Raw genomic sequence first — 27,925 nt, forward strand, 5'->3', positions numbered from 1 at the left:
TGTGCTCCTTTTAGAAAGCTGGCCTAGTTTCCACTTTGTGTTGAATTCCCATTTGGGTTTTGGGTCGTTACGTAGCACTCTGTTCAGCCAATTAAGTTTTTTCTAAGTATCTTTATTCTATATCAGTGTAGTCTTTTCTTGAGGCTTTAATATTGTTCCTTTGAGGAACAGCCATCTTTCTGGTGCTCTTTTGTTGCTTACATGTTCTTCCCTTGGGACCTTTGACAATTTTCCCAAGCCCAGCAATTTCAGTAAGTGCTTAATAACATAAATTAGGGTTGCCTCTATCCAAGAATCTACAGGACTTCACTTAAGGGTCCAACATGCAGTGTTCTAACTCTGAAAGATACGCTTTCACAACATCGTACCTAGTGCTGTATTCTCTCTGTTCGGTTTCACATCTTTACAAAGGGAATTAGGGGAAACAGTAAAATATATGTTAGAGGCTCTTATGTCTTATGATCTTTGTGAGATCAGCAAAGTATAGTTTAGCCTCTGTAGTACTCAGTAGCCCCCAAATCACCAGTGTATCCCTCATGATTATATATTAGATTTATTTAATAACAGTATTCTGTACCTGAAAGTAGTCTACAGAGATGATACAGTTTAATTGTTTATTTGTAGATAGATATTTCAGCTGTCCTGTCAGATGGCTACTTGGAAAACTAATGAGGACGACCCACAGTCTCTTTCTAATAGTCATAACCACTAACACATGGAGTATTTCTATGTGCTAGGCACCATTTCAAGTGTAAACATGCCCACACATTAATTCTCTTACAAGTAACACATAGCTGATTTTTTAAAAACCCAATCAGAGAATCTCTCTGCCTTTTAACAAGAAAGTTCAGTCCGTTTCTGTTGTGATTACTAATACATTTGGACTTCTTTCTGCCATCTTCAGTTGTTATCTACTTAACGATTTTCTCTTGCCTTTCTTTCTCCCTTTTCTCACTTGCTGTTGATTAATCCCATATCCATTATTCTCTTTTGTATCCCTTGTTTGCAAATATTAATCTTGCTTCTATTCCCCTACATCCTTACTTGTTAACACTTCACTTAGGCCAAAGGCTAAAGTCAATCAGTCACCCTCTTGACCCTTGGAACACCCTGACTCTGTTCTCCTTGTCTGCTCTTCCCGTGTTGTTGTTGACTGTTAATTTCGGAGAGGCAGTGGGTTTCTAAGAAGGCGGGACCTGAGAGCCAGGCTACCAGAGTTTGGACCTTAGCTCTGCCACACATTAGTGTAAACCCTGGTTAAGTAATGTAACCTCTTTGTGCCAGTTTTTTTTTTTAATCTGTAAAATGTGGATAAGAGTACCTGCTTCATAAATTATTCAAAGAATTAAATGAGTTAATTTATGCACAGTATTTCGAACAATGCCTGGCACATAGTAAGCATTCAGTAAATGCTAGCTACTTCGGTTGTCATTTTTCTACCTTGTTTTTAACCTCTCCTTCCAGTACCCGTTTTTAAACAGTCAGTGTGTTTTCGGTATCCTAACACATTTCTTAATTTCTTTTTTATTGAAATATAATTAACAACTGAGCTTAGGTATTAAATTTGAAGAGTTTTGACAAATAGCTATTCTTTAAACACCACCCAAGATAAGATGTAGAACATTTCCATTCCCCAGAAAGTTCTTTTGTGTCTCTTTCCATTCCCTTCCCTACACCATCCCCACAGCCTCCACACTCCTCATTTTTATCACTGTAAATTAGTTCTACCTGTAATTCTATTTCCTATAAGTTGAGTCCTATGTATGTACTCTTTTGTGCCTGACTTCTTTGACTTACATAATAGTTCGTTTTGTTTTAAATGTTTACTTATTTTGAGAGAAAGAGTGCACACACATGGGGGAGGGGCAGAGAGAGACTATTAAGCAGGGTCCCCTCTCAGTGTGGAGCCTGACATAGGACTCAATCCCACGACTCCGAGATCATGACCTGACAAGAGTCAGATGCTTAACCAACAGAGCCACCCAGATGCTCCTTAACGTAATCGTTGTGAGGTTTATCCATGTTGTTGCATTTATTAGTAGTTTATTCTTTATTGTAAGAAACCTCCGCACTCCCAGGTGGTTGTCCTATTTTACACTTCAACCAACAACATAGGAGAGTCTGGTCAGTCGGCATCTCCAACATTGGTGTTATTAGTCTTCCTGATTTTAACTTTTCCAGTTTATTTGTTTAGCTGTTTCTTTGCTTGCCACTTGCTATTTTTTCTTGCATTCTATCCCCCCCACCCCACCTTTTTTGGTTCAGTTTCCTTCTTAAAGTAATTCTTCCCGTGACCGTCTGTATCTGTTTGTTTGAAGATAATTTTATTGTGACCTGGATGTTGAAACTTGATTGTTATTTCCCTTAATATTAAAAAACTGTTACTGCATTTTCCTCTGGCATCTGTTATTAAATGAAAAGTCTGTATCTGTCCAGTTGTCAGTCTTTTGTAAGTAGTGTCTTTTCTCTTGTTGTTGTTGTTTTTTTACAACTTCTTTTTCTCACTGTTGTTAATATCTTGAAGTTTCCATTCTGAAGACTCATGTTCGTCTTTAATTCTAGAAATAGCTCCGCAATGATATCTTCAGATTGCTTCTACATATTCTCCATTGTTTCCATCTGGAACACTTATATATAAATTCTTAAGGTTTATTTATTTTTGAGAGAGAGCGTAAGCTCTGGGTAGGGGCAGAGAAAGAGCCTGTCACCACAGACTCTGTGGTGACAGCAGTGACCCCAGTTTGGGGCTCGAACTCAGGAACTGTGAGGTCATGACCTGAGCCAAAGTTGGAGGCTCAACCGACAGAGCCACCCAGGCGCCCCCATCTGGAACACCTATTAGATGCATGCGCTGCCTTCTCATTCTGTCTTCTGTATCCTTTAGCTTCCTTTTCATGTTTCTGTTTTTATAAACTCTGCCATCTTCTGAGTAATTTTCTCAGACTTCTCTTCTTAATTACTGATTTTATCTCTAACTGTATCTAGTCTATTTACTTTATCAATGGATGAATGCAGTGATTTCAGTTTTTATTCCTAGGAGTTCTTTCGGTTCTTTTTCATATCTGATTATCCTTTTTCCATGTTATCTTGTTCCTGGATTATGACTTCTCTTCATTTTGCCTGTTTATTAAAATGAAACACAAGTTATAGCATTTTTCATAGTATTCTATTATTTTTATGATTTTCAGTTCTTGGGGCTGCTATTTGTGCTGGTTATTGCAGTTAATGTCTTTCCTTCTCATGATCCATCTCATGTGACTTTTTAGTTTTATTTTTGCCTTTTGGGGATGGTGTAGGGAGCCTCCTCCTGTGACACTGTAGCGTTTCTCTTATCTGGGCAAGGCCCCTCTTGTTTGATTTTATTTTTCTTTCTCACCTTCAACACCTACCGACATTGCCCTCCCCTGCTACAGGTACCCACTCTAATGTATTGGATAAAATGTCTTTAGCTACATATGTAGCTTTATCTAACATATAGTACTATTTAGATTATGTGTTTTTAGTTCATATAAATGCTTATTATGCTCTAGATCTCGTTCTGGCTGTTAGTTTTTCACTCAACACTGGGTATCCACGTTCTGTCTGAGTAGCTAGTTGTTGTTTCTTTCTAATGCACTCTTTTCCATAGTATGCATCCGGTGCATTTCCTTACTGTCTTTTAGTGGTAGACATCTAAATTGCCTCTCATCTCCCTGCTACCCAAACAATGCCCCAGTAATCTTTCTGGCCATGTTTCCTTATGGACCCAGGTAAGAACTCTTCTAGGGTATGTATGCAGGAGTATGATTACTGGGTTGCAAGGCAGATACGCAGAGAAAATTTCACTAAATATTACCAGAATGTTTTTCCAGAATAGCTGTATCAATTTATATACTCACCAGTGGCACCCTAGATTCAAATTCAAGTTCTACCATGTGTTACTGTGAGACCTTAGAGAAATTACTCAACCTCTCTGGGCCTTAGGCTCTTCATCAGTAAAAGGGGATAATTACAGAATCTGTCTCATCAGGTTGTTGAGAGGACAGAATGAATTAATATATGTAAAGCATATTCCTGAATATAATAAACTCTTCCTGAATATAATAAGCATCAAATAAATGCCAGTTCTTATTACTGCTGTTATAACCACTACAATTACTACTTGTCAGTTAATCAAAAGTAAGCTTTTCCTTCTCTTAATTGCCTGGTTATATCATTTGCTCCTTTTACCCCTACTTGAATTTTAATTTTTTTTCCTAAGATTTGCAGGAATTACTTAAATCTCATACTAACTCCTTGTTGACTTTAAACTCTGCAAATATCATCTCCTGATTTACCATTTGTCCATTGTCTGTTAATCATGTTTTTGATAGAAATCTTTACCATCAATGCAGTGAAATTCATCATTACCCCCCCCCCTTTTTTTTTTTGGCATTTGGGGCATTACAAAGTTTCCCTACCCCTGCTTCAAAGACACCCTCTGACATTTTCTACTGTTAGCCTTTATAGATTTACCTTTCACGTTTGGGTCTTCCTCATATGGTTTGTAATAGTGAGTTCTGTTCTGTGTTTTTCTTCTTCCCTGTGTCTCTGTGCCTTGGGTTGTGAAAGTATTCTGGGTTTTTTCCGCTGCACGTCAAAGACCAGTTTGGATGTTAATTTCTCAGCTCAGGATTCCTGTATGATACAGATTTGCATACCTACACATGCCTCTGTATGGCATAGGCCTACATTTTAGATTTCTTGTGGGTGCCTTTTCCTTTTAAGGCATAGATAATTAACAACTTTTATTGCTGCTTCCCTGAGTCAGTGAGCAGAGATTTTTTTCAGACAGTGTATCAAGGAAGGATAGATATTTGAGTCTCTGGGCTTTACACAAGGGTCTCAGTTTCAACTCACCCACCTTCTACCTGCCTGAAGCTGTATTTCTAGTCTCCATGTGAGGATTAAGGCTTTCTCCTCCAAGCCCAGGGCCTGGATTGGAGTTTGAAACCCCTGTGGGTCACCGTGGTCTCAACATCCACTTACTGTTCCAGCTTTGATTTTGATGTCTCTTTCATTTTAGGTGCTTGGGGATTTCCTTTTTTTTCTTTTTTTTTTTAAGCTTGACTATATATTTTAAAAGCAGTTTTAAAATGTTTTATCCAGCATTTCTGTGTGTATGAAGTGGGAGAAAAGGTCCATTTACACCAGCTCAGTGTGCCATTTTGCCAAAAGTGCGCTCTTTAATTAGTATTCCTATTAATCTCAGTAATTTGCAACTTTCAACATTGCCAGCTTACATTCATTAAGTAGCCCTTGATCACCCTTGAATGTTTTCTGCCTTAACTACCTCCATTCTCCCTTTATTGCAGGTTAATAACTAAGTTTTAGTGTCTGTATATTGGTAAACCATATAGTTCAGTTCAGTTTTTTTTTAACTTTGCTCAGTTGCTTATTCTGCTACAGTTATTCTATTATTTTCTCATCTAATCTAGTTGTTGACAAAAATATGAAATAGCTCTGACTACAAGATTCTGTAGTTAATGCTTAAAATACCTCCCTCTGGATCATTGGTAGATCTTTTGTTTTTTAATCTGATGGAAGATGTGGATAATTTCCCTAGAAAAAATTACCAAAACGACATTTAAAAAAAAATTTTTTTTTAATGTTTATTTATTTTTGAGACAGAGACAGAGCATGAACAGGAGAGGGTCAGAGAGAGAGGGAGACACAGAATCTGAAGCAGGCTCCAGGCTCTGAGCTGTCAGCACAGAGCCCGACACGAGGCTTGAACTCACAGACCGTGAGATCATGACCTGAGCCGAAGTCGGAAGCTCAACTGACTGAGCCACCCAGGCGCCCCCCAGAAATGACATTTTAAGTATGTTTTAGTTTTTCCTGAAAATAAAATCTCAGTCACTTATTTCATATTAATAAGAATGTTTAAAAAGATCTAATGTACATCCAGATAAGTCTTTTGATTTACTGAATCCTCAAGGCCTATGTTTGCTCTTAGGGGAAAAAAGGCACATTCTGTTGATATAATTCATTTTTTAGAAAAACTTTAGTGCCTGTTTAGTAGTTTATACTTCGTGCTGTCTGCACACTGAATTCTTGTTCTGATTTTATTCTCAGTTATTAAAAGAAGTTAATTTACAAATTTCAAGAACTATCTCCTTTTTAAAAAAAAATATAGCTCCTACTTTTGCCTCGTTAAAATCTTACAGCATCTGTTTTGTTTTGTTTTGTTTTGTTTTGTTTTGTTTTGTTTTGTTTTCCACTAGAAAACCAGGAGATACGGATTCCAGTCCTGCCCCTGCGGCTACTAGTGTCACATGTCAGCTCCCAGTCTGCACTTTATTTGTTTAAAAAAAGTATGCATTTTTATAATCCAGATATTAAGACAAATTGTATTCAAACAGTAGGGCTAGATATTCTTAAAGATACTGTGAGTAAGCTAAAAAAATTCTATGAATTCATGAATGTTCCACAATGTTCAATACCACGGTATATAGATAAGGTTTGGGGTGATGAGAACCGAAAATTTACATTCGTTTTATGAAGTTTTTTAAATGAACTTTAATTCTTAGAGAAGTTTTAGGTTTACAGCAAGATTGAGAGTACAGAGTACAGTTGAGTTCCCATGTAACCCTGCCTCCCCCGCAGGCTCCCCACTATCTCACAACACAGTGATACATTTGTTACAATCAGTGAACCTACCTGGACTTATTATCACCCAAAGCCCATAGTTTCATTAGGGTACTCTTTTGGCATTGTCCACTCAGTGGATTTTGACAGATGTATAATACATGAATCTACCATTGTGGTATCATAAAGAATAATTTCACTGCCCTAAAAATCCTCTGTTCTTCACCTATTTATCCCTGCCTTCCTTCAACCACCGGCAACCACTGATCTTTTGACTGCCTCAATAGTTTTGCCTTTTCTAGAATTTTGCCTTTTTCTAGAATACAATAGTTGGATTCATACAGTATATAGCCTTTTCAAATTGGCTTCTTTCACTGAGCAATATGCATTTAAGTTTCCTCCATGTCTTTCTATGGCTTGTTCCTCATTTCTTTTTAGTGTAGAATAATGTTTTATTAGCAGGATGTGCCACAGTTTATTTATCCATTTACCTACTGAAAGTCATTTTGATTGCTTCCAAGTTTTGGCAGTTCTTAATAGAGCTGCTATAAATATCTGCGTGCACCTTTCTGTGTGGGCAGTTCATTTGGGTAAACACCAGGGAGCACAATTGTTGGATCATATGGTAAGGGTATGCTTCCTTTTCTAAGAAACTGCTAAGCTGTCTTCCAAAGCAGCTGTACTATTTTACATTCTCGTTAGCAATAAATAGGAGTTCTTGTTACTATACATCCTCACTGCATTTGGTATTGTCAATGTTGTGGATTTGGGCCATTGTAATAGGTTGCTTTAATTTGCAATTCTCTTATGACGTATATTGAACATTGTTTTCATATTTGCTTCTTATACTTGCTATCTGTATCTCTTTGGTGAGAGGTCTGTTAAGGTTTGGTGCATTTTCTAGTCAGGTTGTGTGTTTTCCTATTGTTGAGTTTTAAGAGTTCTTTGGGTAGTAGTCCTTTAATAGATGTGTCTTTTGCAAATATTTTATTCTAGTCTGTGGCTTGTCTTCTCATTTTTTTGACATTACCTTTCACAGAACAAAAGTGTTTTTTTTTTTTTTTATAATTTGAAATCTGGCTTCTCAGTTATTTCTTTTAGGGATCATGCCTTTGGTGTTGCCGCTAAAGAGTCATCACTGAACTCAAGTTCATCTAGGTTTTCTCCTATGTTCTTTTCTTTTCTTTTCTTATTATTTTGAGAAAGAGAGCGAGCAGGGGAGGGGCAGAGAGAGGGAGGCAGAGAATCCCAAGCGGGCTCAGTGCTGTCAGTGCAGAGTCCGACACAGGGGCTCGATCTCACCACTGTAACATGTGAGCCGAAGCCAAGAGTCCACTTAACCAGCTGAACTACCCAGGTGCCCCTTCTGTGTTGATTTTTAGTTTCCTAGTTCTACGTTTCACATTTAGATCTGTGATCCATTTTGAGTTAAATTTGTGAAGGCTGTGAGGTCTGTATCTAGATTCATTTTTTTACATGTGGATGTCCAGTTTTTGTAGCACTATTTGTTGAAAATACTATCTTGCCTTGTCTTGTCTTTGCTCCTTTGTCAAAGATCAGTTGACTGTATTTTTGTGGGATGATTTATCTGCTCTTTTACCAATACTGCACTGTCTCAGTTACTGTATCTTTGTAGTAAGCCTTGAAATCGAGTAGTGTCAGTCCTCCAGTTTTTGTTACTCTCCTTCAAATACCGAGTTGGCTAATCTGCCTCTCCAAATAAACTTTAGAAACAGTTTATCAGTATCCACAAAATAACTTGCTGCGATTTTGATTAGGATTGTGTTGCGTCTATAGATCAAGTTGGGAAAAAACTGAAATTTTGACAAAACTGAGTCCTCCTATCCATGAACATAGAACATCTCACCGTTTACTTAGTTTTTCTTTGATCTCTCATCAAAGTTTTATATTTTTCCTCATATAACTCTTATACATATTTTGTTAGACTTACCGTTAAATATTTCATTTTTAAAATTTTGTTTTTAGGTCCTAATTAAGTGGTAATGTTTTAACTTCAAGTTCTACTTGTTTATTGCTGATATATTGGAAAGTGATTAATGTTCATATATTTACCTTGTATCCTGCAATCTTGCTATAATTGCTTATTAGGGGTTTTTTTGTTGTTGATTTTTTTGCTGGATTTTCTACAGAGACAGTGATCATCTGTAAACAAAGACTGTCTTACTCCTTTCTTCCCAATCTGTAGACTTTTTATGTCCTTTTCTTGTTTTATTAATTAGCTAGAACTTCCAGTACAATGTTGAAAAGCAATGGCGAGAAGGGACACCCTTACCTTGTTCTTGATCTTAGCAAGAACAAGTTTCTCTCCATTAACGATAATGTTAGCTGTTGGTTTTTGTAGATGTTGTTTATCAAATTGAAGAAGTTTCTCTCTATTCCTGACTTGCTGAGAGTTTTTAATCATAAATGCATTTTACATTTTGTCAAGTGATATGATAATGTGATTTTTCTTCTTTAGCCTGTTGATGTGATGGATTACATTTACTGATTTTCACATATTGAACCAGCCTTGGATACCTGGGATAAATCCCTCTTGATCATGGTGTATCATTCTTTGTACATATTGTTGGAGTTGATTTGCTAATACTTTGTTGAGGATTTATGTATCTTGGTTCATGAGAGATGTTGGTCTGTGTGTGTGTGTGTGTGTGTTTCCTTCTAATGTCTTTGTCTGGTTTTAGTGTTAGTGTAATGCTGGCTTCATAGAATGAGTTAGGAAGTATTCTCTCTGATTCTGTCTTCTGGAAGAGATTGTAGATATTTGGTGTAATTTTGTCCTTAAATGTCTGGTAGATTTCACCAGTAAACCCATCTGGGGCTGGTGTTTCCAGTATTAATTACTCAATATCTTTAATAGATTTAGGCCTATTCAGATTGTCTCTTTCTTCTTGTGTGAGTTTTGGCAGATTGTATCTTTTAAAGAATTGATCCATTTTGTCAGAGTTATCAAATTTGTGGGCATAAAGTTGCTCATATTTTTTGATTTTCCTTTTATTTTATGTGAAATCTATAGTAATGTCCCTTTTTTCATTTCTGTATGAGTAACTTGTGTTTTTTGTTTTGTTTCCTTTTTTGTTTTTTGTTTTTTCCTCAGTCTGGTTAGAGACATACTTATTTTATTGATCTTTTCAAAGAAAGAGCTTTTGGTTTCATTGATTTTTCTTTATACATTTACTCTTTTCAATTTCATTTATTTCTTTGCTAATTTTTTTCTACTGTTTAATTGGATTTACTTTGTTCTTGTTCTATGCCAAGGTGGAGGCTTAAATTATTGGTTTTAGATCTTCTTTTCTGAAAATGCATTCAGTGCTATAGATGTTCTTCTAAGCACTACTTTTGCTGCATTCTACAAATTTTGATGAGTTGTATTTACATTTTCATTTAGTTTAGGACATATATATTTTTAAATTTCTACATCCAACATGGGGTTTAAACTCATGACCCTGAAGTCAAGAGTCACCTGCTCCATCTACTGAACCAGCCAGGCGCCCCCTAGTTAAATTCCTCTTGCGATTTCTTTCTTGACCGATGTGTTATTTAGAAAAATGTGTGTTGTTTGGGGTGCCTGGGTGGCTCAGTCGGTTAAGGGTCCCAACTTCAGCTCAGGTCATGATCTCACGGTTCATGAGTTCAAGCCCCACGTCAGGCTCTGTGCTGACAGCTCAGAGCCTGGAGCCTGCTTCGGATTCTGTGTCTCCCTCTCTCTCTGTTCCTCCCCTGCTCATGCTCTGTCTCTCTCTCTCAAAAATAAATAAAGATTAAAAAATTTTAGAAAAATGTGTGTTGTTTAATCTCCAAGTATTTGGGATTTTCCAGCTATCTCTTTGTCATTGATTTCTAGTTTAATTCTATTGTGGTCTGAGAGCAGAGATTGTATTTCTATTCTTTTTAGTTTGTTAAGGGAGTTTTATGGCCCAGAATTGGTCTAGTTGGGTGAATGTTCATGTGATCTTGAGAAGAATGTCTAATCTGCTGTCGTTAGATGGAAAGTCTATCAATGCCCATTATACCCCGTTGACTGATAGTACTGTTGACTTCAACCGTGTCCTTACTGAAGTTCTGCCTGCTGGACCTGTCCATTTTTGATAGAGGGATGCTTAAAGTCTCCAACTATAATAGTAGATTTGTCTATTTCTCTTTGCAGTTCTTTCACTTTGCCTTGTTTTGATACTCTGTTGTTAGGCATATGCATGTAAAAGATTATGTCTTTTTGAAGTATTGACCCCTTTTCTATTTTGTAATGCCCCTCTTTATCCCTGATCGTTTTTTTTTTTTTTTTACTTTGAAGTGTATTCTGTCTGAAATTAATATAGCTATTCCTGCTTTCTTTTGATTAGTACTAGCATGATATATCTTTCTCTGTGGATTTACTTTAAATCTATATGTCTTTATATTTGAAGTGGGTTTCTTACAGATAACATAGAGTTTGGGTCCTGTTTTTCAGTCTGTTCTGATATCTGCCTTTTAATAGGTGTATTTAGACCATTGATGTTTGAAGTGATTATTGATATAGTTGATTTATATCTGCCATATTTGTTAATGTTGTATATATGTTGCCCTTGTTCTTTGTTCCTATTTTTGTCTTCCGAGTTTTTTTCATTCTTTCATGGTTTTTAATTGAGTATTTGACCTGAGTCCGTTTTCACTTCTTTCCTAACATATCGGTTATACTCCTTTTCAGACTTGTTTTAGTGGTTGCTCTGTAGTTTGCAGTATACATTTATATCTAATTCAAGTCCACTTTCAAATGACACTATACTATTTCACAGGTACTGCAAGTACCATATATACTAATAAAATAATCCCAATTTTCCCCTCCCATCCCTTGTATCATTGCTGTCATTTATTTGACTTCTATATATGTAAGTATATCAAGACATAAACATACATAATCAAATAAATTGCTGTTATTTTGAACAGTTATCCGTTATATCAATTAAGAATTAAGAAATAAATGTTTTATTTTACCTTCACCTATTCATTCTCCAATGCTTTTCATTTCTTTATTTAGATTCAGATTTCTGTACTTTATCGTTTTCCTTCTCTCTGAAGAACTTCTTTAACATTCCTTGCAAGGCAGATCTAATGGCAACCGAGTCTCTCAGTTTTGCTTGTCTGAGAAAGGCTTTATTCCCCCCCTCACTTTTGAAGGGTAATTTTGCAGGGTACAGAATTCTAAGTTGGTTTTTTCCCTTACACTTCAGATATTTTATTCTACCTTCTTCCTGTTTGCGTGGTTTCTGAGGAGGAATCAGAGGTGATTCTTATCTTTGATCCTCTAGAAGTAGAGTGGTCTTCTTCCCCACCCCCCCCCCTTTATTTGGAGATTTTTTTTTAAGTATTAATTTTCTGTAGTTTGAATATGATATGCCTAAATGTAACATTTGCTGCTTACCCTGCTTGGTGTTCTCTGAGCACCCTCAACCTGTGGTGTGGTGTCTGACATTGATTTGGGGAAATGCTCAGTCATTATTATTCAAATATTGCTTGTGTTCCTTTTACTGTCGGCTCCATCAAATATCCCCACTGAACATATGTTTTACCTTTTGCAGTTGTCTTGCAGTTCTTAGATACTCTGTCCTGATCTTTTCACTTTGCTTTTCAGTTTGGGACGTTTCTATTGTTACATCAATCCTCAAACTCAGAATTCTTTAAAATTTTTTTTTATGTTTTATTTATTTTTGAGAGAGAGACAGAGTGTGGGTGGGGGAGGGTCAGAGAGAGAGGGAGACACAGAATCTGAAACGGGCTCCAGGCTCCGAGCTGTCAGCACAGAGCCCGACATGGGGCTCGAACTCACAGACCGTGAGATCATGACCTGAGCCAAAGTCGGACACTCAACTGACTGAGTTACCCAGGCACCCCCAAACTCAGAGATTCTTCCCTCAGTTTTTTCCAGTTTTCCAATAAACATATCAGAGGCATTCCTAATTTCTGTTGTTTTTGACTTGTAGCATTTTTTTCATTTTTTCTTATTTCCATCTTTCTTCTATTGTTCATCCTTTCTTGTGTGTTGTCTACTTTTTCCATTAATGTCCTTAGAATATTAACTGTCGTGTTTAAAAATTTTTGGTCAGAGTGGTGCGTAGGTGGCTCAGTTGGTTAAGCATCAAACTCTTGATTTTGGCTCAGGCCACGATCTCACATTTTTTTTGAGTTTGAGCCCTTCGTTGGGCTCTGCACTGACAGCACGGAGCCTGTTTGGGATTTTCCCCCTCTCTGCCCTCCCCACCCACTCTCAAAATAAATAAATAAACTTAAAAAAAAAAAAGAAACAACCAAACACTTCTTGATCAGATAACTCCTGACATATTTGAGTGTAGTTCTGATGCTTCTTCAGTCCTTAAAGCTGTAATTTTTGCCTTTCAGTATGTCTTGAAAGTTTTTCTTTTTTCTTTTTTAATTTTTTTAATGTTTTTATTTATTTTTGAGACAGAGAGAGACAGAACATGAGCAGGGGAGGGGCAGAGAGAGAGGGAGACACAGAATCTGAAGCGGGCTCCAGGCTGTCAGCACACAGCCTGACACGGGGCTCAAACTCACAGACTGTGAGATCATGACCTGAGCTGAAGTTGGACAGTTAACCGACTGAGCCACCCAGGTGCCCCTTGAAAGTTTTTCTTGGAAGGTAGACATAAAGTACCGGGTAAAAGGAATTGTGGTAGGGGTGCCTGGGTGGCTCAGTTGGTTGAGTGTCTGACTTTGGCTTAGGTCATGATCTCACGGTCCGTGGGTTCAAGCCCCGTGTTGGGCTCTGTGCTGTTAGCTCAGAGCCTGGAGCCTGCTTCCGATTCTGTGTCTCCCTCTCTCTCTCTGCCCTTCCTCCATTCACACTCTGTCTCTCAGAAAATGAATAAACGTTAAAAATAAGTAAATAAGTAAATATATATATGTATATACGTGTATATATGTATATGTATATATATAAATATATAATGAGTGAGCATTTATATTTACGTAAATATAAAAAATACATGTGTGTGTATGTGTATATATATATATGCACACATATATATGTACATACATACATACAAAGAAAGAAATTGTGGTAAATAAGCCTATAGTTGATGGGATGGTAAGGTACAGGGGAGGAAGTGTTTTATAGACTGATGATTAGGTCTCAGTGGTTTGGTGAGCCTGTGCCCCTGGTCTGTGAACTTCACCAGTGTTTTTCAGAACCCCCCCCCCACCCCCCCAACATACATCTTGGGGCAGGATGGCTAAAAGTGGGGTGAAGTGTATTTTCCTTCCCCCAGTTAGGTATGAATCTGGTAAAATAGTTTCTCCTGAAACTAGGCCTTGTTAAGAACAGAGTGCTCTGGTATATTTAAAAATGGTTAGTTCCCTCCCTTCCTCTGCCTGAAGCAGGAGGAGGTTTTTCTCCTATATTCACCCCTTAGAGCTCCTGCAGGTAGAACTCACAAAATTATGACTTGGTCCCTCTGGAGTTTTTAACTCAGACTTGTCCACCCTGAGCCTGAGGCAGTTTGTCAATTTCATTTTTTTGTTTTGTTCCTGGTGTGGTTCCCACCGTGTGTCTGTTGGTGGGTTTCTGTTCTGAGAAGTTGCAGTTCTCCGAATCTGCCTGTCTTTCTCTCCAATTTGGGGGATAGCAGTTTTGCCCTGTGACCTCGGTTCTCTGACAGATCTAAAAAGAGTTGTTGACCTTTCCATTTTTTTTCAGCTTTTTACTTGTTGTCAGGATGGAATGGTGACTTCCTAAGCTCCTTCCATGCCAGACCAGAAACCAGAACTTGGAAATATTTGTATTTTTTTTTTTTTAATTTTTTTTTTCAACATTTATTTATTTTTGGGACAGAGAGAGACAGAGCATGAACAGGGGAGGGGCAGAGAGAGAGGGAGACACAGAATCGGAAACAGGCTCCAGGCTCTGAGCCATCAGCCCAGAGCCTGACGCGGGGCTCGAACTCCCAGACCGCGAGATCGTGACCTGGCTGAAGTCGGACGCTCAACCGACTGCGCCACCCAGGCGCCCCAGAAATATTTGTATTTTTATCTGTCAGCTTCAAATGTGGGGAATTAAAGAAATGGTGGTGGACTAGAAGGGGATCATCCACAATCTTGCTAACAAAGGCAACCAGTGTTATTCTGACATTTGTCCCCCCCACCCCACCCCCTTGTCAGTGCACTTTCTTTTCCTTATCCGAGTGAGATTATACAGTTTGGCTATGATCATAAGATCATCAAACTCAAAACTGAACTGGATGTCCTCTTCCCTAAACTTTTCTTATGTTGTCTGGATCATCTCAGCATCCACCTTCACGTACCATACCAGGACCTGGGAGCTGTCTCTCTCTTCCCTCGCATCCGCTCAGACTCTTAAATCATGACAGTTACATTTTCTGAATATTTTTGGTTGTCTCTTTCTCTCTCTTCTCTTGCCACTTTTCCGGGTCAAAGCCTTCATTGATTTATCTCTGAACTCATGCAATAATAGAGCCTGTCTCCAGCATTATCTCCCTCAATTCTGTGCAAATGTCACTTAGATGATACATTTAAGATGCCTCTCTGACCATGCAACTTCCCTACTTAAAGCCTTTGAAACTCTTCAGTGTTCCTCATTCCCTTTCAGATAAATCCAAGCTCCTAAGCATGGCCCATGTATCTGTGGCCACACCCCCTGCCAGATTTAGCCCCTGATACTCCCTGTCCAGTATCACTGACATCCTTACAGCTCCCCCTCCTCCCCTTCCTCACCACTGCTGGGGATGTTTTCTTGTTCATGTGCCTCACGCAGGCTCCCTGCTTCGAGCGCCTGTTGTCTTTCACTGTCTTCCCCTCGTCAGTGCCTACTCATTTATTCAGGCCGGTCAGCTCCTCTAACTGCCTGACCCCCCTGTTCCGAAGCTGGGTTTCTGGGTGCAAATCTCTGCCATTAGCTTTTCTTCCATTCGTTTATTCAACGAATGCCACCATCTAATCAACAACATCGTGTGAGGCAGAATTTTAAGCTCTGGGATATAGCAGACGATTTTAACAAGTTCCTTCCCTAAAGGAGCTTACATTCCAGTGAAGGGAGATACACGATGATGAGTAAAAATACATGTCATAGGTGATAATGCTATGCTGATAAATAGAGTAAGAGGAATGGAATGGAGAAGAGGCTCCTATTTAAAGGACATAGGGAAGCCTTCAGTGGTGATGGGGCCTTAGAGCAGAGACCTGATGGAAGTGAGAGTGAGCCATGCACACGTGTGGAGACACCTGCAGATGAACATGCTTAGTGTGTTCCGTGATCGGTGAGGAAGGCAGTGTGCTTAAGGTGGAATGAGTGAGGGAGAGCGGGTGGAAGGTGACATCAGAGAGTTAATGCCAACCAGGTTATGAGGAGGAATGTAGGCCATTAGGAGGACTTTGGCTTTTGGCGTTTACTCTGAGACCAGAAGCCCAGGAGGCCTTTGTGCGAAGAAGGGACAGGATGTGGCTGTGTGCTAGGAAGACCCCTCTGACTCCTGGGGGTAGTGCTGGAAAGGGGCAGAGGCATGGAGACGGTTAGAAGGGATCGCTGTCGTAGTCCAGGTAATAGGGGACGGGGGCTTGGACTGATCAGAGAGAGCCAGTGGAGGCAGCAGGAAGTGATTGGGTTTTGGATGTGTGTTGAAGGTAGAGCCAACAGGATTTATAACAGATTCCATACGGAGTAGGAGGAAAAGACGGGAATCAGGTTGACTTTTGAGTTTTGTTCTGAACAGCTAGAAAGACAAAATTGCTATAAAATGGGAAGGTGGCAGGAGAGGTTCAGATACAAGTTGAAACAACCTATCAGGCCTCCGATTGGAGATGCTGAGTAGGTAGCTGGAGGTGTGCATCTGGACTCCAGAGGACAGGACTGAGCTCGAGATGTCACCCTGCAAGCTGACAGGATAAGGAGAAACTGCATAGTCAGGATTTGTTGACATTTCTTTTTTTTTTTTATTTTATTTTTTTAACATTTATTCATTTTTGAAAGACAGAGAGAGACAGAGCGCAAACGGGGGAGGGCTAGAGAGAGAGGGAGACACAGAATCTGAAACGGGCTCCAGGCTCCGAGCTGTCAGCACAGAGCCCAACACGGGGCTCGAACTCACTCACGGACCACGAGATCATGACCTGAGCGGAAGTCAGCCGCTCAACCGACTGGGCCACCCAGGTGCCCCAGGATTTGTTGATATTTCAAAAGTGTGGAATTAGATGGGACAGAAGACAGGAGGAGAGATGACTGAGTCCTGGAATATTCCAAACTGTAGAGGCCAGTGTGACCCAGAGGACCCAGCAAAGGATGCTGGGTGGTGAGGTCACAGGAGAACCAGAGAGAGCAAGAGCAAGTGAAACAGGTGTTTGCAGCGGGAGGGAGTGATGACCCGTGTCCTGTGTTGCACATGGGTCAGATGAGGTGAGGACAGCGTATTGAAAGTCCGTTTATGTAACTGTATGAGCCTTCTTCGTTTGGCTGAGAACTCACCTGAAGCAGGGGCGCGTACCGCTCTGACACGGGTGGTATGCATATGCTGTTGAACAGCTGTTTTCCTCAGGCTGGTTCTCTCACTACCTCTGAGCTCCAGTCTCATCTGTCAAATGGGGATGGTTTCCATTGAGTCATTGTGAGGATCCCGTGAGAGCTTCCAGATGAAGCGCTAAGCGTGGTCGCTTCCATGTATTAAACGTGTGATGGTTACCGTCATGATTTAGCGTACCTGGCGCAGCGCCCCTCCCTGTTGAGAAACGTTTGTCAAATGCACGAGTGAGTTGCCTGTTGGTCTGACTGTTTCGTTCGTGGCGTCTCCCTTTGTGCCGGTGAGGTATTAACGTGGCGCTTTCTGGGTTTCCCTGGGATGTAGCGCCGATCCGCAGAAAGCGGATTCCGGAAGAAGAGAGGGGGAGACGTCCTCGGGGCAGAGCTGATGCGATGGAGCTCCCCAACTATAGCCGGCAGCTGCTGCAGCAGCTCTACACCCTGTGCAAGGAGCAGCAGTTCTGTGACTGCACCATTTCCATTGGCACCATTTACTTCCGGGCCCACAAGCTCGTCCTGGCCGCGGCCAGCCTCCTGTTCAAAACCCTGCTGGACAACACCGACACCATCTCCATCGACGCGTCTGTGGTGAGCCCCGAGGAGTTTGCCCTCTTGCTGGAAATGATGTACACTGGCAAGCTGCCTGTGGGCAAGCACAACTTCTCCAAAATCATCTCTTTAGCCGACAGCCTGCAGATGTTTGATGTGGCCGTTAGTTGTAAAAACCTTCTGACCGACCTCGTAAGCTGCTCCGTTCAGGGCCAGGTGGCGAGGGATGTCTCCGCACCGTCCTCAGAGTCATTCAGGAAGGAGCCCGAGAAGCCCGAGGTGGAAATCCTTTCCCCTGAGGGTGCCGGAGAGCCTCGTTGTTCCCTGGAGGATTCTGCCCCTCCGGGGGGCCCGGTGAAAGCCGAGACCGAGGAGGCGGTCCATACGGCTGCACAGGAGATGAGCGTGGGTCCTTCCACTGCCCAGGAGATTCCGGGGAATGCAGACGCCCCGGTGGAGACTCCTCGTCCAGCTGAAGTTTGTTCCCCCTCCCCTGCCGGACAAGCCTTTAGTGCGGCGAAGGAGGCGAGCACGGAACCAGGTAACATTCACGTAATAGTTGTTTTGGGATCCTCCCTCTGTTGTCAGTTACTATGTTCAGTGACTCTTGTGGATTTTTTGTTTCTTTTTTTTAAAGTTTGTTTATTTTTGAGAGAGAGAGAGTGAAGGGGAGGGGCAGAAGGAGACGGAGAGAATCCCAAGTAGGCTCCGGGCTGCCAGTGCATAGTGAACCCGGGGCTCGAATTCAGGAAATGTGAGATCGTGACCTGCGTGAAACCAAGAACCGGACGCTCAACCCACGGAGCCACCCAGGCGCCCCATGAATTCTTTTGTTTCAGTGATGAATTTACTGAAGACCACTGCTAGATAGGCACCCAAAATCTAGTCCAGTCCCACACAAAATCCGAAGCAAAACTCCTCCTGGGGCATTCTTCTTTTAAAAGTGTTTGTGTTTTTGAGTGTTGGAAGTCTGAAGATGAACTACAGAGCAGAAAAGCAATACTGAAATAGTGATGTATCAGTTTTGATGCTTACCCATTATTCTAACCGGGATGAGGCTGGCACCAAAGAAGAAGCTGTAGGAGACACTGTTCTTTGTTACCCATAACTGATGTGTCAGGTGTCAGTTGTAGATGCAGTATATGCCCTAAAGGTCATCAGCTTAAACTTTTAAAAATCACTTCAAATAATGAATCACTGATTTTTTTTTTATTATGTTTTGTTTTGCACTCAGAGTATGAGAGGAAACGCCGTCAGCTGAATTTTCTTCTAGAAAATGAAAGTATCTTCTCTGATGCACTCTTGGTTACCCAGGATGTTTTAAAAAGACTAGAAGAATGTTCAGAAATTAAAGGTGCACAGGAGGAGGTAGGTCCTGCGAGTTTTGTTTGTTTGCTGGTGTAGACAGCCTTCCATATGGGGCAGAACGATGAAAATGCAAAATACCTCAGGTCTCAATTTTTTCAAACTTAAATTTTTTTGACATTTAGTCTCTAAAGAGCCGTCTTTCAACAGTACTAGGCAATGTGCTTTCAAATCCTGAATCCCAGCTTTCAACCGGTTTTGATCCAGGATGCTTAACTGATCATACCATTTCCTCCTGATTAATCAAGGGTAAAATGAAGCAGAGGGTAGTCATGGATAACCCCAAATCAAGATCAAATGATAAAAACCAAAGCAGAACAACAGGAAATATTCAAAATGTGGCACGTCAAGGATTTAATACAAACCTTACATAGTGAACTGTAGTCAGTGTTTAGGAATACAGTAGCCATTTTCAGACACAAAACAGTAATGGTGAACATTTATTGAGTACTTAATATGCTACACTTGGGACACATGTTATCACATTTAATTCTGACAGAAATCACCAGGGTGGATTTTACTCTTTTCTAGCCCTATTCTGTGGAAGAGAAAACTGTCTCAAGGAGGTAATATAACGTGGCCAAGGTCACAGAGCTCGTAGGACTGAGCAGTAATTCAGACCAAACCACTTTGACTTTAGAGCTAGCTGTTCCTTTGCACACTGGGTTTTACTGCCAGTAGGGTAAAAATGATACACATTTGTCATGTATGTATAAATGTTTAAGAATTGCCCGACAGAAAACCGCCCAATGGCTTATCATGCTCTTTTTCTTAGCTGACCTTTTCTCCTTTTCAGTATCTTGGTAAGACGCATCTCCACCTGTGGGCTTCCCACTACCTGATTCCTCAGATCTTGAACCTACAGGATGGATTCCACGGCCACTTTAGAACTCCTTGTGCTTCTTTCTTCACCCAGCCGTGCCTCCCGTGCTGAGAGGGGCTGGCACAGCCAGCGGGCACTGTGCCTGCAGGCTCATCTGAGGGGTGGAGTGGGGTGGGCGAGGCCTCCCATGTTGCTGTTAGTTACCATAATCCAAGCAGTAAATGTCTTCTACTATTTAAGTATTTCCCCGATTCATAGCAAGTTACTTAAAAAAAAAAAAAAAAAATTCAAGGTCAAGTATTTACTTTGACCGTGGTTAATCAGTAGTTGGCTGTAAATTATTTTCTTGAGAGAGAAGCTTTTTATAAGACTGGGTTAACCCTGATGACTCTGGTAGGGAGGATACAGGTTGGTATCTTGGTACAAATCCTTCGTATTCTTTGTACCGATTATGTTGAAGGACATTATGATTTTATATTTTTGCACTTGGATGTTCTCTTAACTGTTCGGTGTATCATTTTTGTCACTAGTTTGTTACCTTGATAGCTTATAGACACATCTCTTCATTTGTTCTCTTAGGACTTCCTCTCCACTTAATTTTGGTTATGGAGGAGCAAGAGCATCCCTTAGACCAGCAACACCCAAATTTTTAGTGTTGCCTGTGGACGGACTTGCTTGAACTATGTGTTAAGCATTTTTTTCTAACGCTGGTACCTAAAATGTGCGGCAAATAACAAATGCTCAAGAAATTTTTGCTGTACATGGTTTCATTCAACATTTTTTCCCCTCCTGATTCTTGTCCTAATCTTTTGATGGCAGTAACATTAATAATACTTTGAAAGAACACTGATTCACTGTTGGGGATCATTATAGGCTTATGTTATTTTTTCTCAGTTTTAGAGATGAGAGTAAGAGCTCTACAAATCACTTGGTGGCTGTATTTAAAACGGAGTCTGTTATAGTCCATAATAAACCTTTCAGTTACAGAAAGAAAAAGAAAAACGGCTAAAGAGCATCAGATTAAATTAACATATAGAGTTGGTGAAGTGCTGCTTTGTACTTAGGCCCTGTACTTCTGTCTCACTTTTTTAATGTTTGTTTGTTTTTGAGAGATAGGGAGTGTGAGTGGGGGAAGGGCAGAGAGAGAGGGAGACACAGAATCCTAAGCAGGCTCCAGGCTCTGAGCTGTCAGCACAGAGCCTGACACGGGGCTCGAACCCGTGAACCAGAGATCATGACCTGAGCCGAAGCCGGACGCTTAACCGACTGAGCCACCCAGGTGCCCCATCTGTCACTTTTTAACTTCCCTTTAGACAGGTTTATTAAGGTATGATTGACATACAGCAAGATGTATGTATTTAAAGTGTGCAGTTTGATAAGTTTTAAAACCTGAAACCATCACCACAAGCAAGATATTGAACATATCCATCACCCTTAAGTTTACTTATGCCCTTGGTAATCCCTTCTCCCTTCTCCCCCCGCTCCCCCCTTTCAACTTACCCATCCCTGGGTGATAGTGACCTGCTTTCTCTCTGTAAGTGAATTTGTATTTTCTAGAGTATTATATACAAATGGAGTCATATAGTCAATATATATTTTTTGGTCTGGCTTCTTGCATTCAGTATAATTCTTCTGAGGTCTATCCATGTCATTGTATGTTTATTCCTTTTTTATGCCCGAGCAGAGTTCCAGTGTGGATATACAATTATTTTATTCAGCTCTCCCGTTTGCTAGTGTTGTGCTCTCAAACAACTTAATCTCTATAAACGTTAATTTCTTAATTTGTAAAACAGGAATGTTATCACCTACATTACAGGATCGTTGTCAAATTAATAAAGATTATTGATGTAAAACTCACACTAAAATGTCAGGCACATAGAAAGAGCTCAGTTGGTGGTGACTGCTGTTGTTTGTTTTTACATCAACTCTCTATTTTTAGGCCTAGTTGACTTTGAAACGCGTTTTTTACTTAATGCCTTATAATATCCTCGTTCCATGGTCGTTTTCTCTGACACATGAGATGGATCGCTGTTTCTTTAAGTTTAATTTGCAAGTCATGCTTTTAAACAGGTACCATTACCCGCCTGGAAGTACCTTCCCGAACTGCAGGTGTAGCGTCTTGTACAAAGCCATCGGTCTCTAGGACAATAGGTTCAGTGTATATAAAAATTATCCGGTGTACTTGTTAAAACTTACACCTCCAAACCTCATTTCCAGAGGGTCTGATTCTTAGGTTGTGGTAGAGTTTGGGGAATCTACGTCTTTAACAGTCTCCCCGTTTTGCTGCTTTGGTATCTGTAGACCACATTTCTCAGAAGCACTGTCAGAGAAGTTCATGGCTCACACAATTCTTCATGTATGATGGCAGATGTCACAGTGTGCTGCTGCCTCTCAGTGATTTGAGGGGCCACCAAGCAACATTGTTCCCAAGTGTTACTCTTTGCTTACCCTTGATTCAGCAAATATTTACTGAGCAGCTGGTAAGTGCCAGGCATTGAGCTGGTTGCTAGGAAAAGAAAAGGAAATAAGACTGGATCCCTATCCTTATAGCAAAGAAGTCCTGCCACACATGTAATTATTTTTTGGAAGTCCCCAAACTATGGGAATCCCCAGAAGGCCTCAGTATTGAAAGCATCTGCAAACTGTTCACTTGAAACATCAGTCTGCATTTCAGCTACAATCGTAAAGGTTGGGAGCTTGTTTGTTATTTTTCTGTTTAAACATTTTTAGCTCCCAAGGAGCTTTGAATGCTTTTTGCTGTTGTTATTTGGTTAATCAGCATAACATTAAGAAGACAGCTTAACATTAAAAATAATCTGTGCTTAGATGTGTAATTTTGAGGCTTGTTAAGGCTTGTGAGCATTCTGTTGAGATGGACCAGCCTGTTCCTTTTCTGAAACACAGATATAGGGTGTGCACCTGGCCTGGACTGGGTTTCAGGAAGACACCATCAACTAGTGTCCTGATTATTCTCTTTCCTGAGATATATGATGAAAGGTGGCAAAGCCATTCCCCGAGCGGTGATTGCGGCAACATGAGAGGAGGCCGGGCTGCTTGGGTTGTGTGCAACCAAAGCCAAAACTGATTAAGGAGAAATCTCTTGGGTGCTGGGATGGGAAAGTGGCTTCTGCCTGTCTTTATCTCAGTGTAATATTGCTGCCCATTAGAAAAAGCAGATCCTGACCTTAACAGGCTTTCTGGCTGAGCTGAGCAAAACCTCTGTTTAAAGGCAAGCTCATATTTTTTTTCAGCTGTAATGCAGGAACTTTTAATTGTCTTTTTTCTTTATTCCTAGCCATGTCCCTGCTTTTAATTAGTTGTGTATATAGCAGAGTGAATCTATGACTAGAATAAGGAGATAACTTCTACTATTGATTTCCTTGCTGTTTGATCCCCTTTTCTCCTAAAGTTCTAGAAAGACTCCCAAAGCTTAAGATCTAGTAGCATTTTTTTCTCCTTCAACTTTGTTTCAAAGGCAAACAAGTCTCCCATGTGAATGTGATGTTTTCAAACACGTCACTATTTTGGAGGTTTGTCAAGAAGTGCAGGTCTGTGTCTTGTGGACTGTGTTCACTGACATTGTAGGGTGACCCTGTTGAGAAGTTAATAGGATTCATTTTAAAGGCCTATGAGAAATGAAAATAAGTTGTTGTTTTTCCAAAGCTTCTCTCTGCAAATTATTAAGTCTAAGATATGCAGCCATAGGTAGAAGGGCTATTGGTTTTATGGCAAGGGAATTTCATGCAGTTAAACAAGTATTTATTAAGCACCTACTGTGTACCAGTCTATGTACAAATCATCGGTACCAGGAGGAATGCTACAGATGGTCAAGATATGACCCAGTGTTCAAAGTGATGTTGATTCTAGTAAGTCCATTACAATGCAGTATAAACGGATTTGGGTATACTCAAAATCTGGGAGTTGGAACTATGAAAAGGGTTCCAGGTCAATGGAATCAGCTCAGTGTTTCCTCCAGGGAACTCTTCTTCCTGGCCATGCAGCCTTGGGCAGGTTACCTCACCTCTTTGACTCATTTAGGTAGTTGTAGAAGTAATGCCCCCTAGGACTGATGTGAGGGGTTAAGGAGACGGCATATATGCACAGTGTCTGGGATGGTGTTGAGCTCGTGTGGTCTGTATCATTAGTGCCATCATCTGGCTCGGCATTCAAGGGAGGAGTGAGTGAACAAGAATATAGCATAGCTCAAACAGACCCAAAGGCAGTAGGCAGACAGTTGGGAAAAATAAGTAAATTCAATTAAAACACCTTCGTACAAGGCAAAGATTAAATTTTTAAAAGGAAACTGTCCCATCTTTAAATCTACTGACCTGTAATTCATTCATAAATCAAAGTACTCTGTGAATACATGTGTGACCATAAATTGATACGAATTTATTGAAGTACCTTTAACTCTAAGAATCCAAGGAATTCCAAGTGTATGGTTAAAGAGCAAAACTCGGTTTTGGGTTCATCTCTCAGAGTTCTGGTACACGATCGCCATAAGTGAATCTCAGTCTGCCGCAATATGTGACACCCTCTGTTCAGGCAGATACGCTATTTCAGAAAAGGGCTCACCGCACGGCGGAGCCCCAGGCAGCTTCGGAGGCTGATGGAGTAACAGTTAAAATGCTGGCTCTGGTGCCAGGTCCCCAGTAGGTTCTGGAAGAAAGAGCAAAGAGCAGGGCTGTCCAGGCAACTGACTGCTCCCTCCTGGCCCTTTCATCAGCCCACCCCTGCTCATCTTCCCAGATGGTCACACCCTAGCGTCACTGCTGAGCAATGAAGTTAACAAATGTTTTAATTTCACTGCTGAGCAGTTCTGCCGAGGAGGAGACAGCGGAGAGGATAATGAGAAGCACATCAGATGCCACCATTGATGAAAGCTTTTCTTCCCCACCGGCTCATGTGATAATGCCCGACAAATTGGATACTGGAGAGAGGTGGATTCGGGATATTCAGAGAGCTCCGGGTGAAAGAACGCCAGCTTCGGATAGAGGAGGATGGCTAAATGCTGTATCGGTTAAGATGCATCGAAGAAAGAGTGGAAGGAAAGTGAAAATGAAGAGGGAGAAACCCGTTAGTTACTAAGGGCATTAGCACTGACTGGGTCTGTGTTAGTTATTTGTTGCCCTGTAACAGATTAACATTTAGCAGTTTAAAAGAGCACACATTTATGACCTCGCCGTTTCTGTTGGTCAGGAATCTAGGCGTGCCTAGCCGAGCCCCTGGCTCAAGGTGCCTAGGAGGTCTGTGTCAGGGTGCATCAGCCAAGGCCGCAGACAGCCCCTGCCTGGGCTGGGTTGGAGTGGGGGTGGGGAGTGTGTCGTTCTAAGTACACCCACGTGACTGTTGGCAGGGTTCTGAAGACTGACTTTCAAGCCCGCTCGCTGAGTGTTGGCCGGAGACATAGTTCCCGCCACGTGGGCCTCTCCATAGGGCAGCTCACAAAACGGCAGCCTGCCTCGAGAGCCAAGACGGGCCACGCCCACACAGACGAGACGGAAGTCCTAGTAACTTGGGCTCAGAAGTGCCTTCCCGTGACTCCTGCCATATTCTTTGCCTTAGAAGCACGTCATCGGTCTCAGCCTGAGGGCACGAATACCTGGTGACGGGGGCTGCCTGCCTCCTACTGCCATCAGAGAAAAGGCATTCTCTGAAGAGGTTTTAGGTGGACCAACAAAGGTACAGAAGGCTGAATAAATGTGACTGAAGGGGATTGAGCATTCAACTGAGTGGGTATCTCGTTTGTCTATTGTTTTTAAAATAGAGACAAGATGAGTGACTTCAGGTTCTTGGAAGTTACTTAATTCACTTAATATGGATTCCTAAACTGGGTTTTATCTGAATTTACTTTTGTACCTGACTAAAAATCCTAGGAACCAGGTTTAACTTGGCTTTCTACAGCCATTCTGTGATCAGAAAGCAAGCTCAAGCAAAGCCAAGAAACACAAAGCCTAACTCGTTCCTAATTCCTGTTTATTTGGGAGGAGGAGAAAAGGATAAAAATCTCTCTCAACAAAAATTTTAAACCTGTAATTACTACCAGAATTGATAAGAACTATCTAGATGAATTTTGCAAGTGTAGATTTTCATGAGATCCTTTCATGTTGTCTGTATGTGTAGAAAACCATAACTTTTTGCTTTCTTGTGCAAAAACTCTTCTTTTATAGTATCGACACTAAAAATGATCAAAGGTAGGTTGTAGTTTTGCCAACTGGAAATACAAAGGCTATGCACGTGAAATTAACTTTCGGTTCCTTATTTTTAAAAGTAAACCCGTTATTGCTAAAATAGAAATATTAACCCTTCTTTCCAGTTGGCCTTCCTCCCGCTAATTTTGTTTTATTTCACCACCAGAGTTGCTGATATTTTAGTACTCCAGGGTCAGAAGAGTCCAGATGGTGGCATTTGGTGCCAAGACCTCTGGAGGATAAGGCATTTCTGGGGGAAATTGTGTGGCTCTAGACTTAAACGGAAAGCTTCGGATTAGAGAGCTAGCTTTCAGGGGGATCTGCCTAGAGGTGATATAAAAAGTATATGTGTGAGAGCTTTTCCAAAGGGAGAGCATAATGGAAGAAAAAGGACAGAGTTGAGACCAATTTTTGGTACTGCTGATAGGTAGAGATTTGGAAGGAAAGCCAGTGAGGAAGGCTGAGAAGGAGGGGTCAGAAAGGCTGGTGCTTATCCACACCAAATGCTTCAGTGTTACAAAGTCAGAGGAGCCCGGGGCCCCTGGGTGGCATCCTACTCTTGATTTTGGTTCGGATCACAATCCCAGAGTCATTGGATCAAGCCCCGTGTCGGGCTCTGTGCTGAGCATGGAGCCTGCTTAAGATTAATTTTCTCCCCGCACCCCTCTCTCCTCCCCCTTCCTCTCTCCCCGTCTCCCCCACTCAATGTTGTCTCATGCAAGGGACACAGAAATGCCATATACCACAGAAAGGCCAAACAGGCAGGGATCAAATTGGTTAGGGCCTCACTCTCCAAATCCAAAGAGCTCGGGGTTCTTGTGGCCGGCTGATCTCTCTTGTTGGTTACTTGTGTTCACAGACTATAATGGGGTGTCTTGAGGGTGAAGAAGGACGTTCAGCATTCCAGAGAATCCTGGATAAAGTAAGAGATGAGAGCCTGGATGTTCAGACTGTTGTGTCTCTGTTGAGGCTATACCAAGATTCCAATCCTGCAGTAAAGGCAGCGTTGTTACACAGAAAGCCAGAAGACGTACAAGCAGCGCAGCCAGAAGGTAGGAGAAAACCCTGTCCACCCAAGTGGCTCGAGTTTTGTTCTGGGAAGATGCTGTCAAGTTTGCTCCAGTGGCTTAGTTGCCATGAAGTGATTTTCCACATCAATTCTGCCTGTAATTCCAGAAGCCGCCTGTTAAATGTATACAACCTAAACTTGAGCCTCCATTTCTATCCCCTAGTTAACTAGTCCGACACCTTGAAGTTGGAGCAGACGGTCCGTGTTCTCCTGCCCCCTTCAAAAAGCCACACATCCCAGTCAGTGTTCTGACTGCCCAGGTCACGTGAACTGGTTTGCCAGCAGCACTTGCCGCTGAAGTTTCTCCCGCTTGGGTTAGGTACAAAGCAGTGGTCTTGCCAACCAGAAGTTAACCTCTGGCTGGCTCTGCAGCTTTGTGTTTCGACAGATAAATGAAACATTTTTCCTTTCATAGAGTTTAAACAGAATAATAAAGTATTTTCCTCTCCAAAAAGAGATTCTGCATTCGGGTGCTCAAAATAGGCTGAGAATCACTTTCCTATTCCGTTAGATCTCTCTTGACAAACCATGCTGTCATTTTCTTCAAATTGACTAGCTTCTCTGGTGTGTGTCTCTAACTCTTTCTCCCCCAGGGAGCACAGAGGAGGGAAAGACCTTGTCTGCTCTGTTACTGGAACACAAAGAGGACCTGATCCTGTGTGTCACACAGCTGAGACCCATCCTGGAGTTCCTGGAAACAGCCAAGGAGGAATTCCTAACTGGCGCTGAGAGAAGGGTAACCGTGTCAAGCATTTCTTCCTCCCTCCTGAATCTGCGTAGCACAG

The 27,925-nt window shown here is 41.2% G+C and overlaps 1 protein-coding gene across 1 annotated transcript in view; it reads left to right on the forward strand.

Moving 5' to 3' along the window:
* Window positions 1-15,571: 15,571 nt before the first annotated feature.
* The window catches only part of ZBTB40 (zinc finger and BTB domain containing 40), a 39,901-nt gene continuing 27,547 nt past the window's right edge, over window positions 15,572-27,925 (forward strand). The window contains exons 1-5 of the mRNA XM_086715985.1: window positions 15,572-16,170; window positions 17,469-18,233; window positions 18,927-19,060; window positions 26,931-27,123; window positions 27,734-27,876. Of these exons, the coding sequence (XP_086572111.1) occupies window positions 16,134-16,170; window positions 17,469-18,233; window positions 18,927-19,060; window positions 26,931-27,123; window positions 27,734-27,876 (1,272 nt within the window). The 5' untranslated portion in view covers window positions 15,572-16,133. The remainder of the gene's footprint in view (window positions 16,171-17,468; window positions 18,234-18,926; window positions 19,061-26,930; window positions 27,124-27,733; window positions 27,877-27,925) is intronic.

The sequence above is a fragment of the Puma concolor genome, chromosome C1 (genome assembly GCF_028749965.1).
Source record: "Puma concolor isolate L17-30 chromosome C1, mPumCon1.1.hap2, whole genome shotgun sequence".
Lineage (NCBI taxonomy): Eukaryota > Metazoa > Chordata > Mammalia > Carnivora > Felidae > Puma > Puma concolor.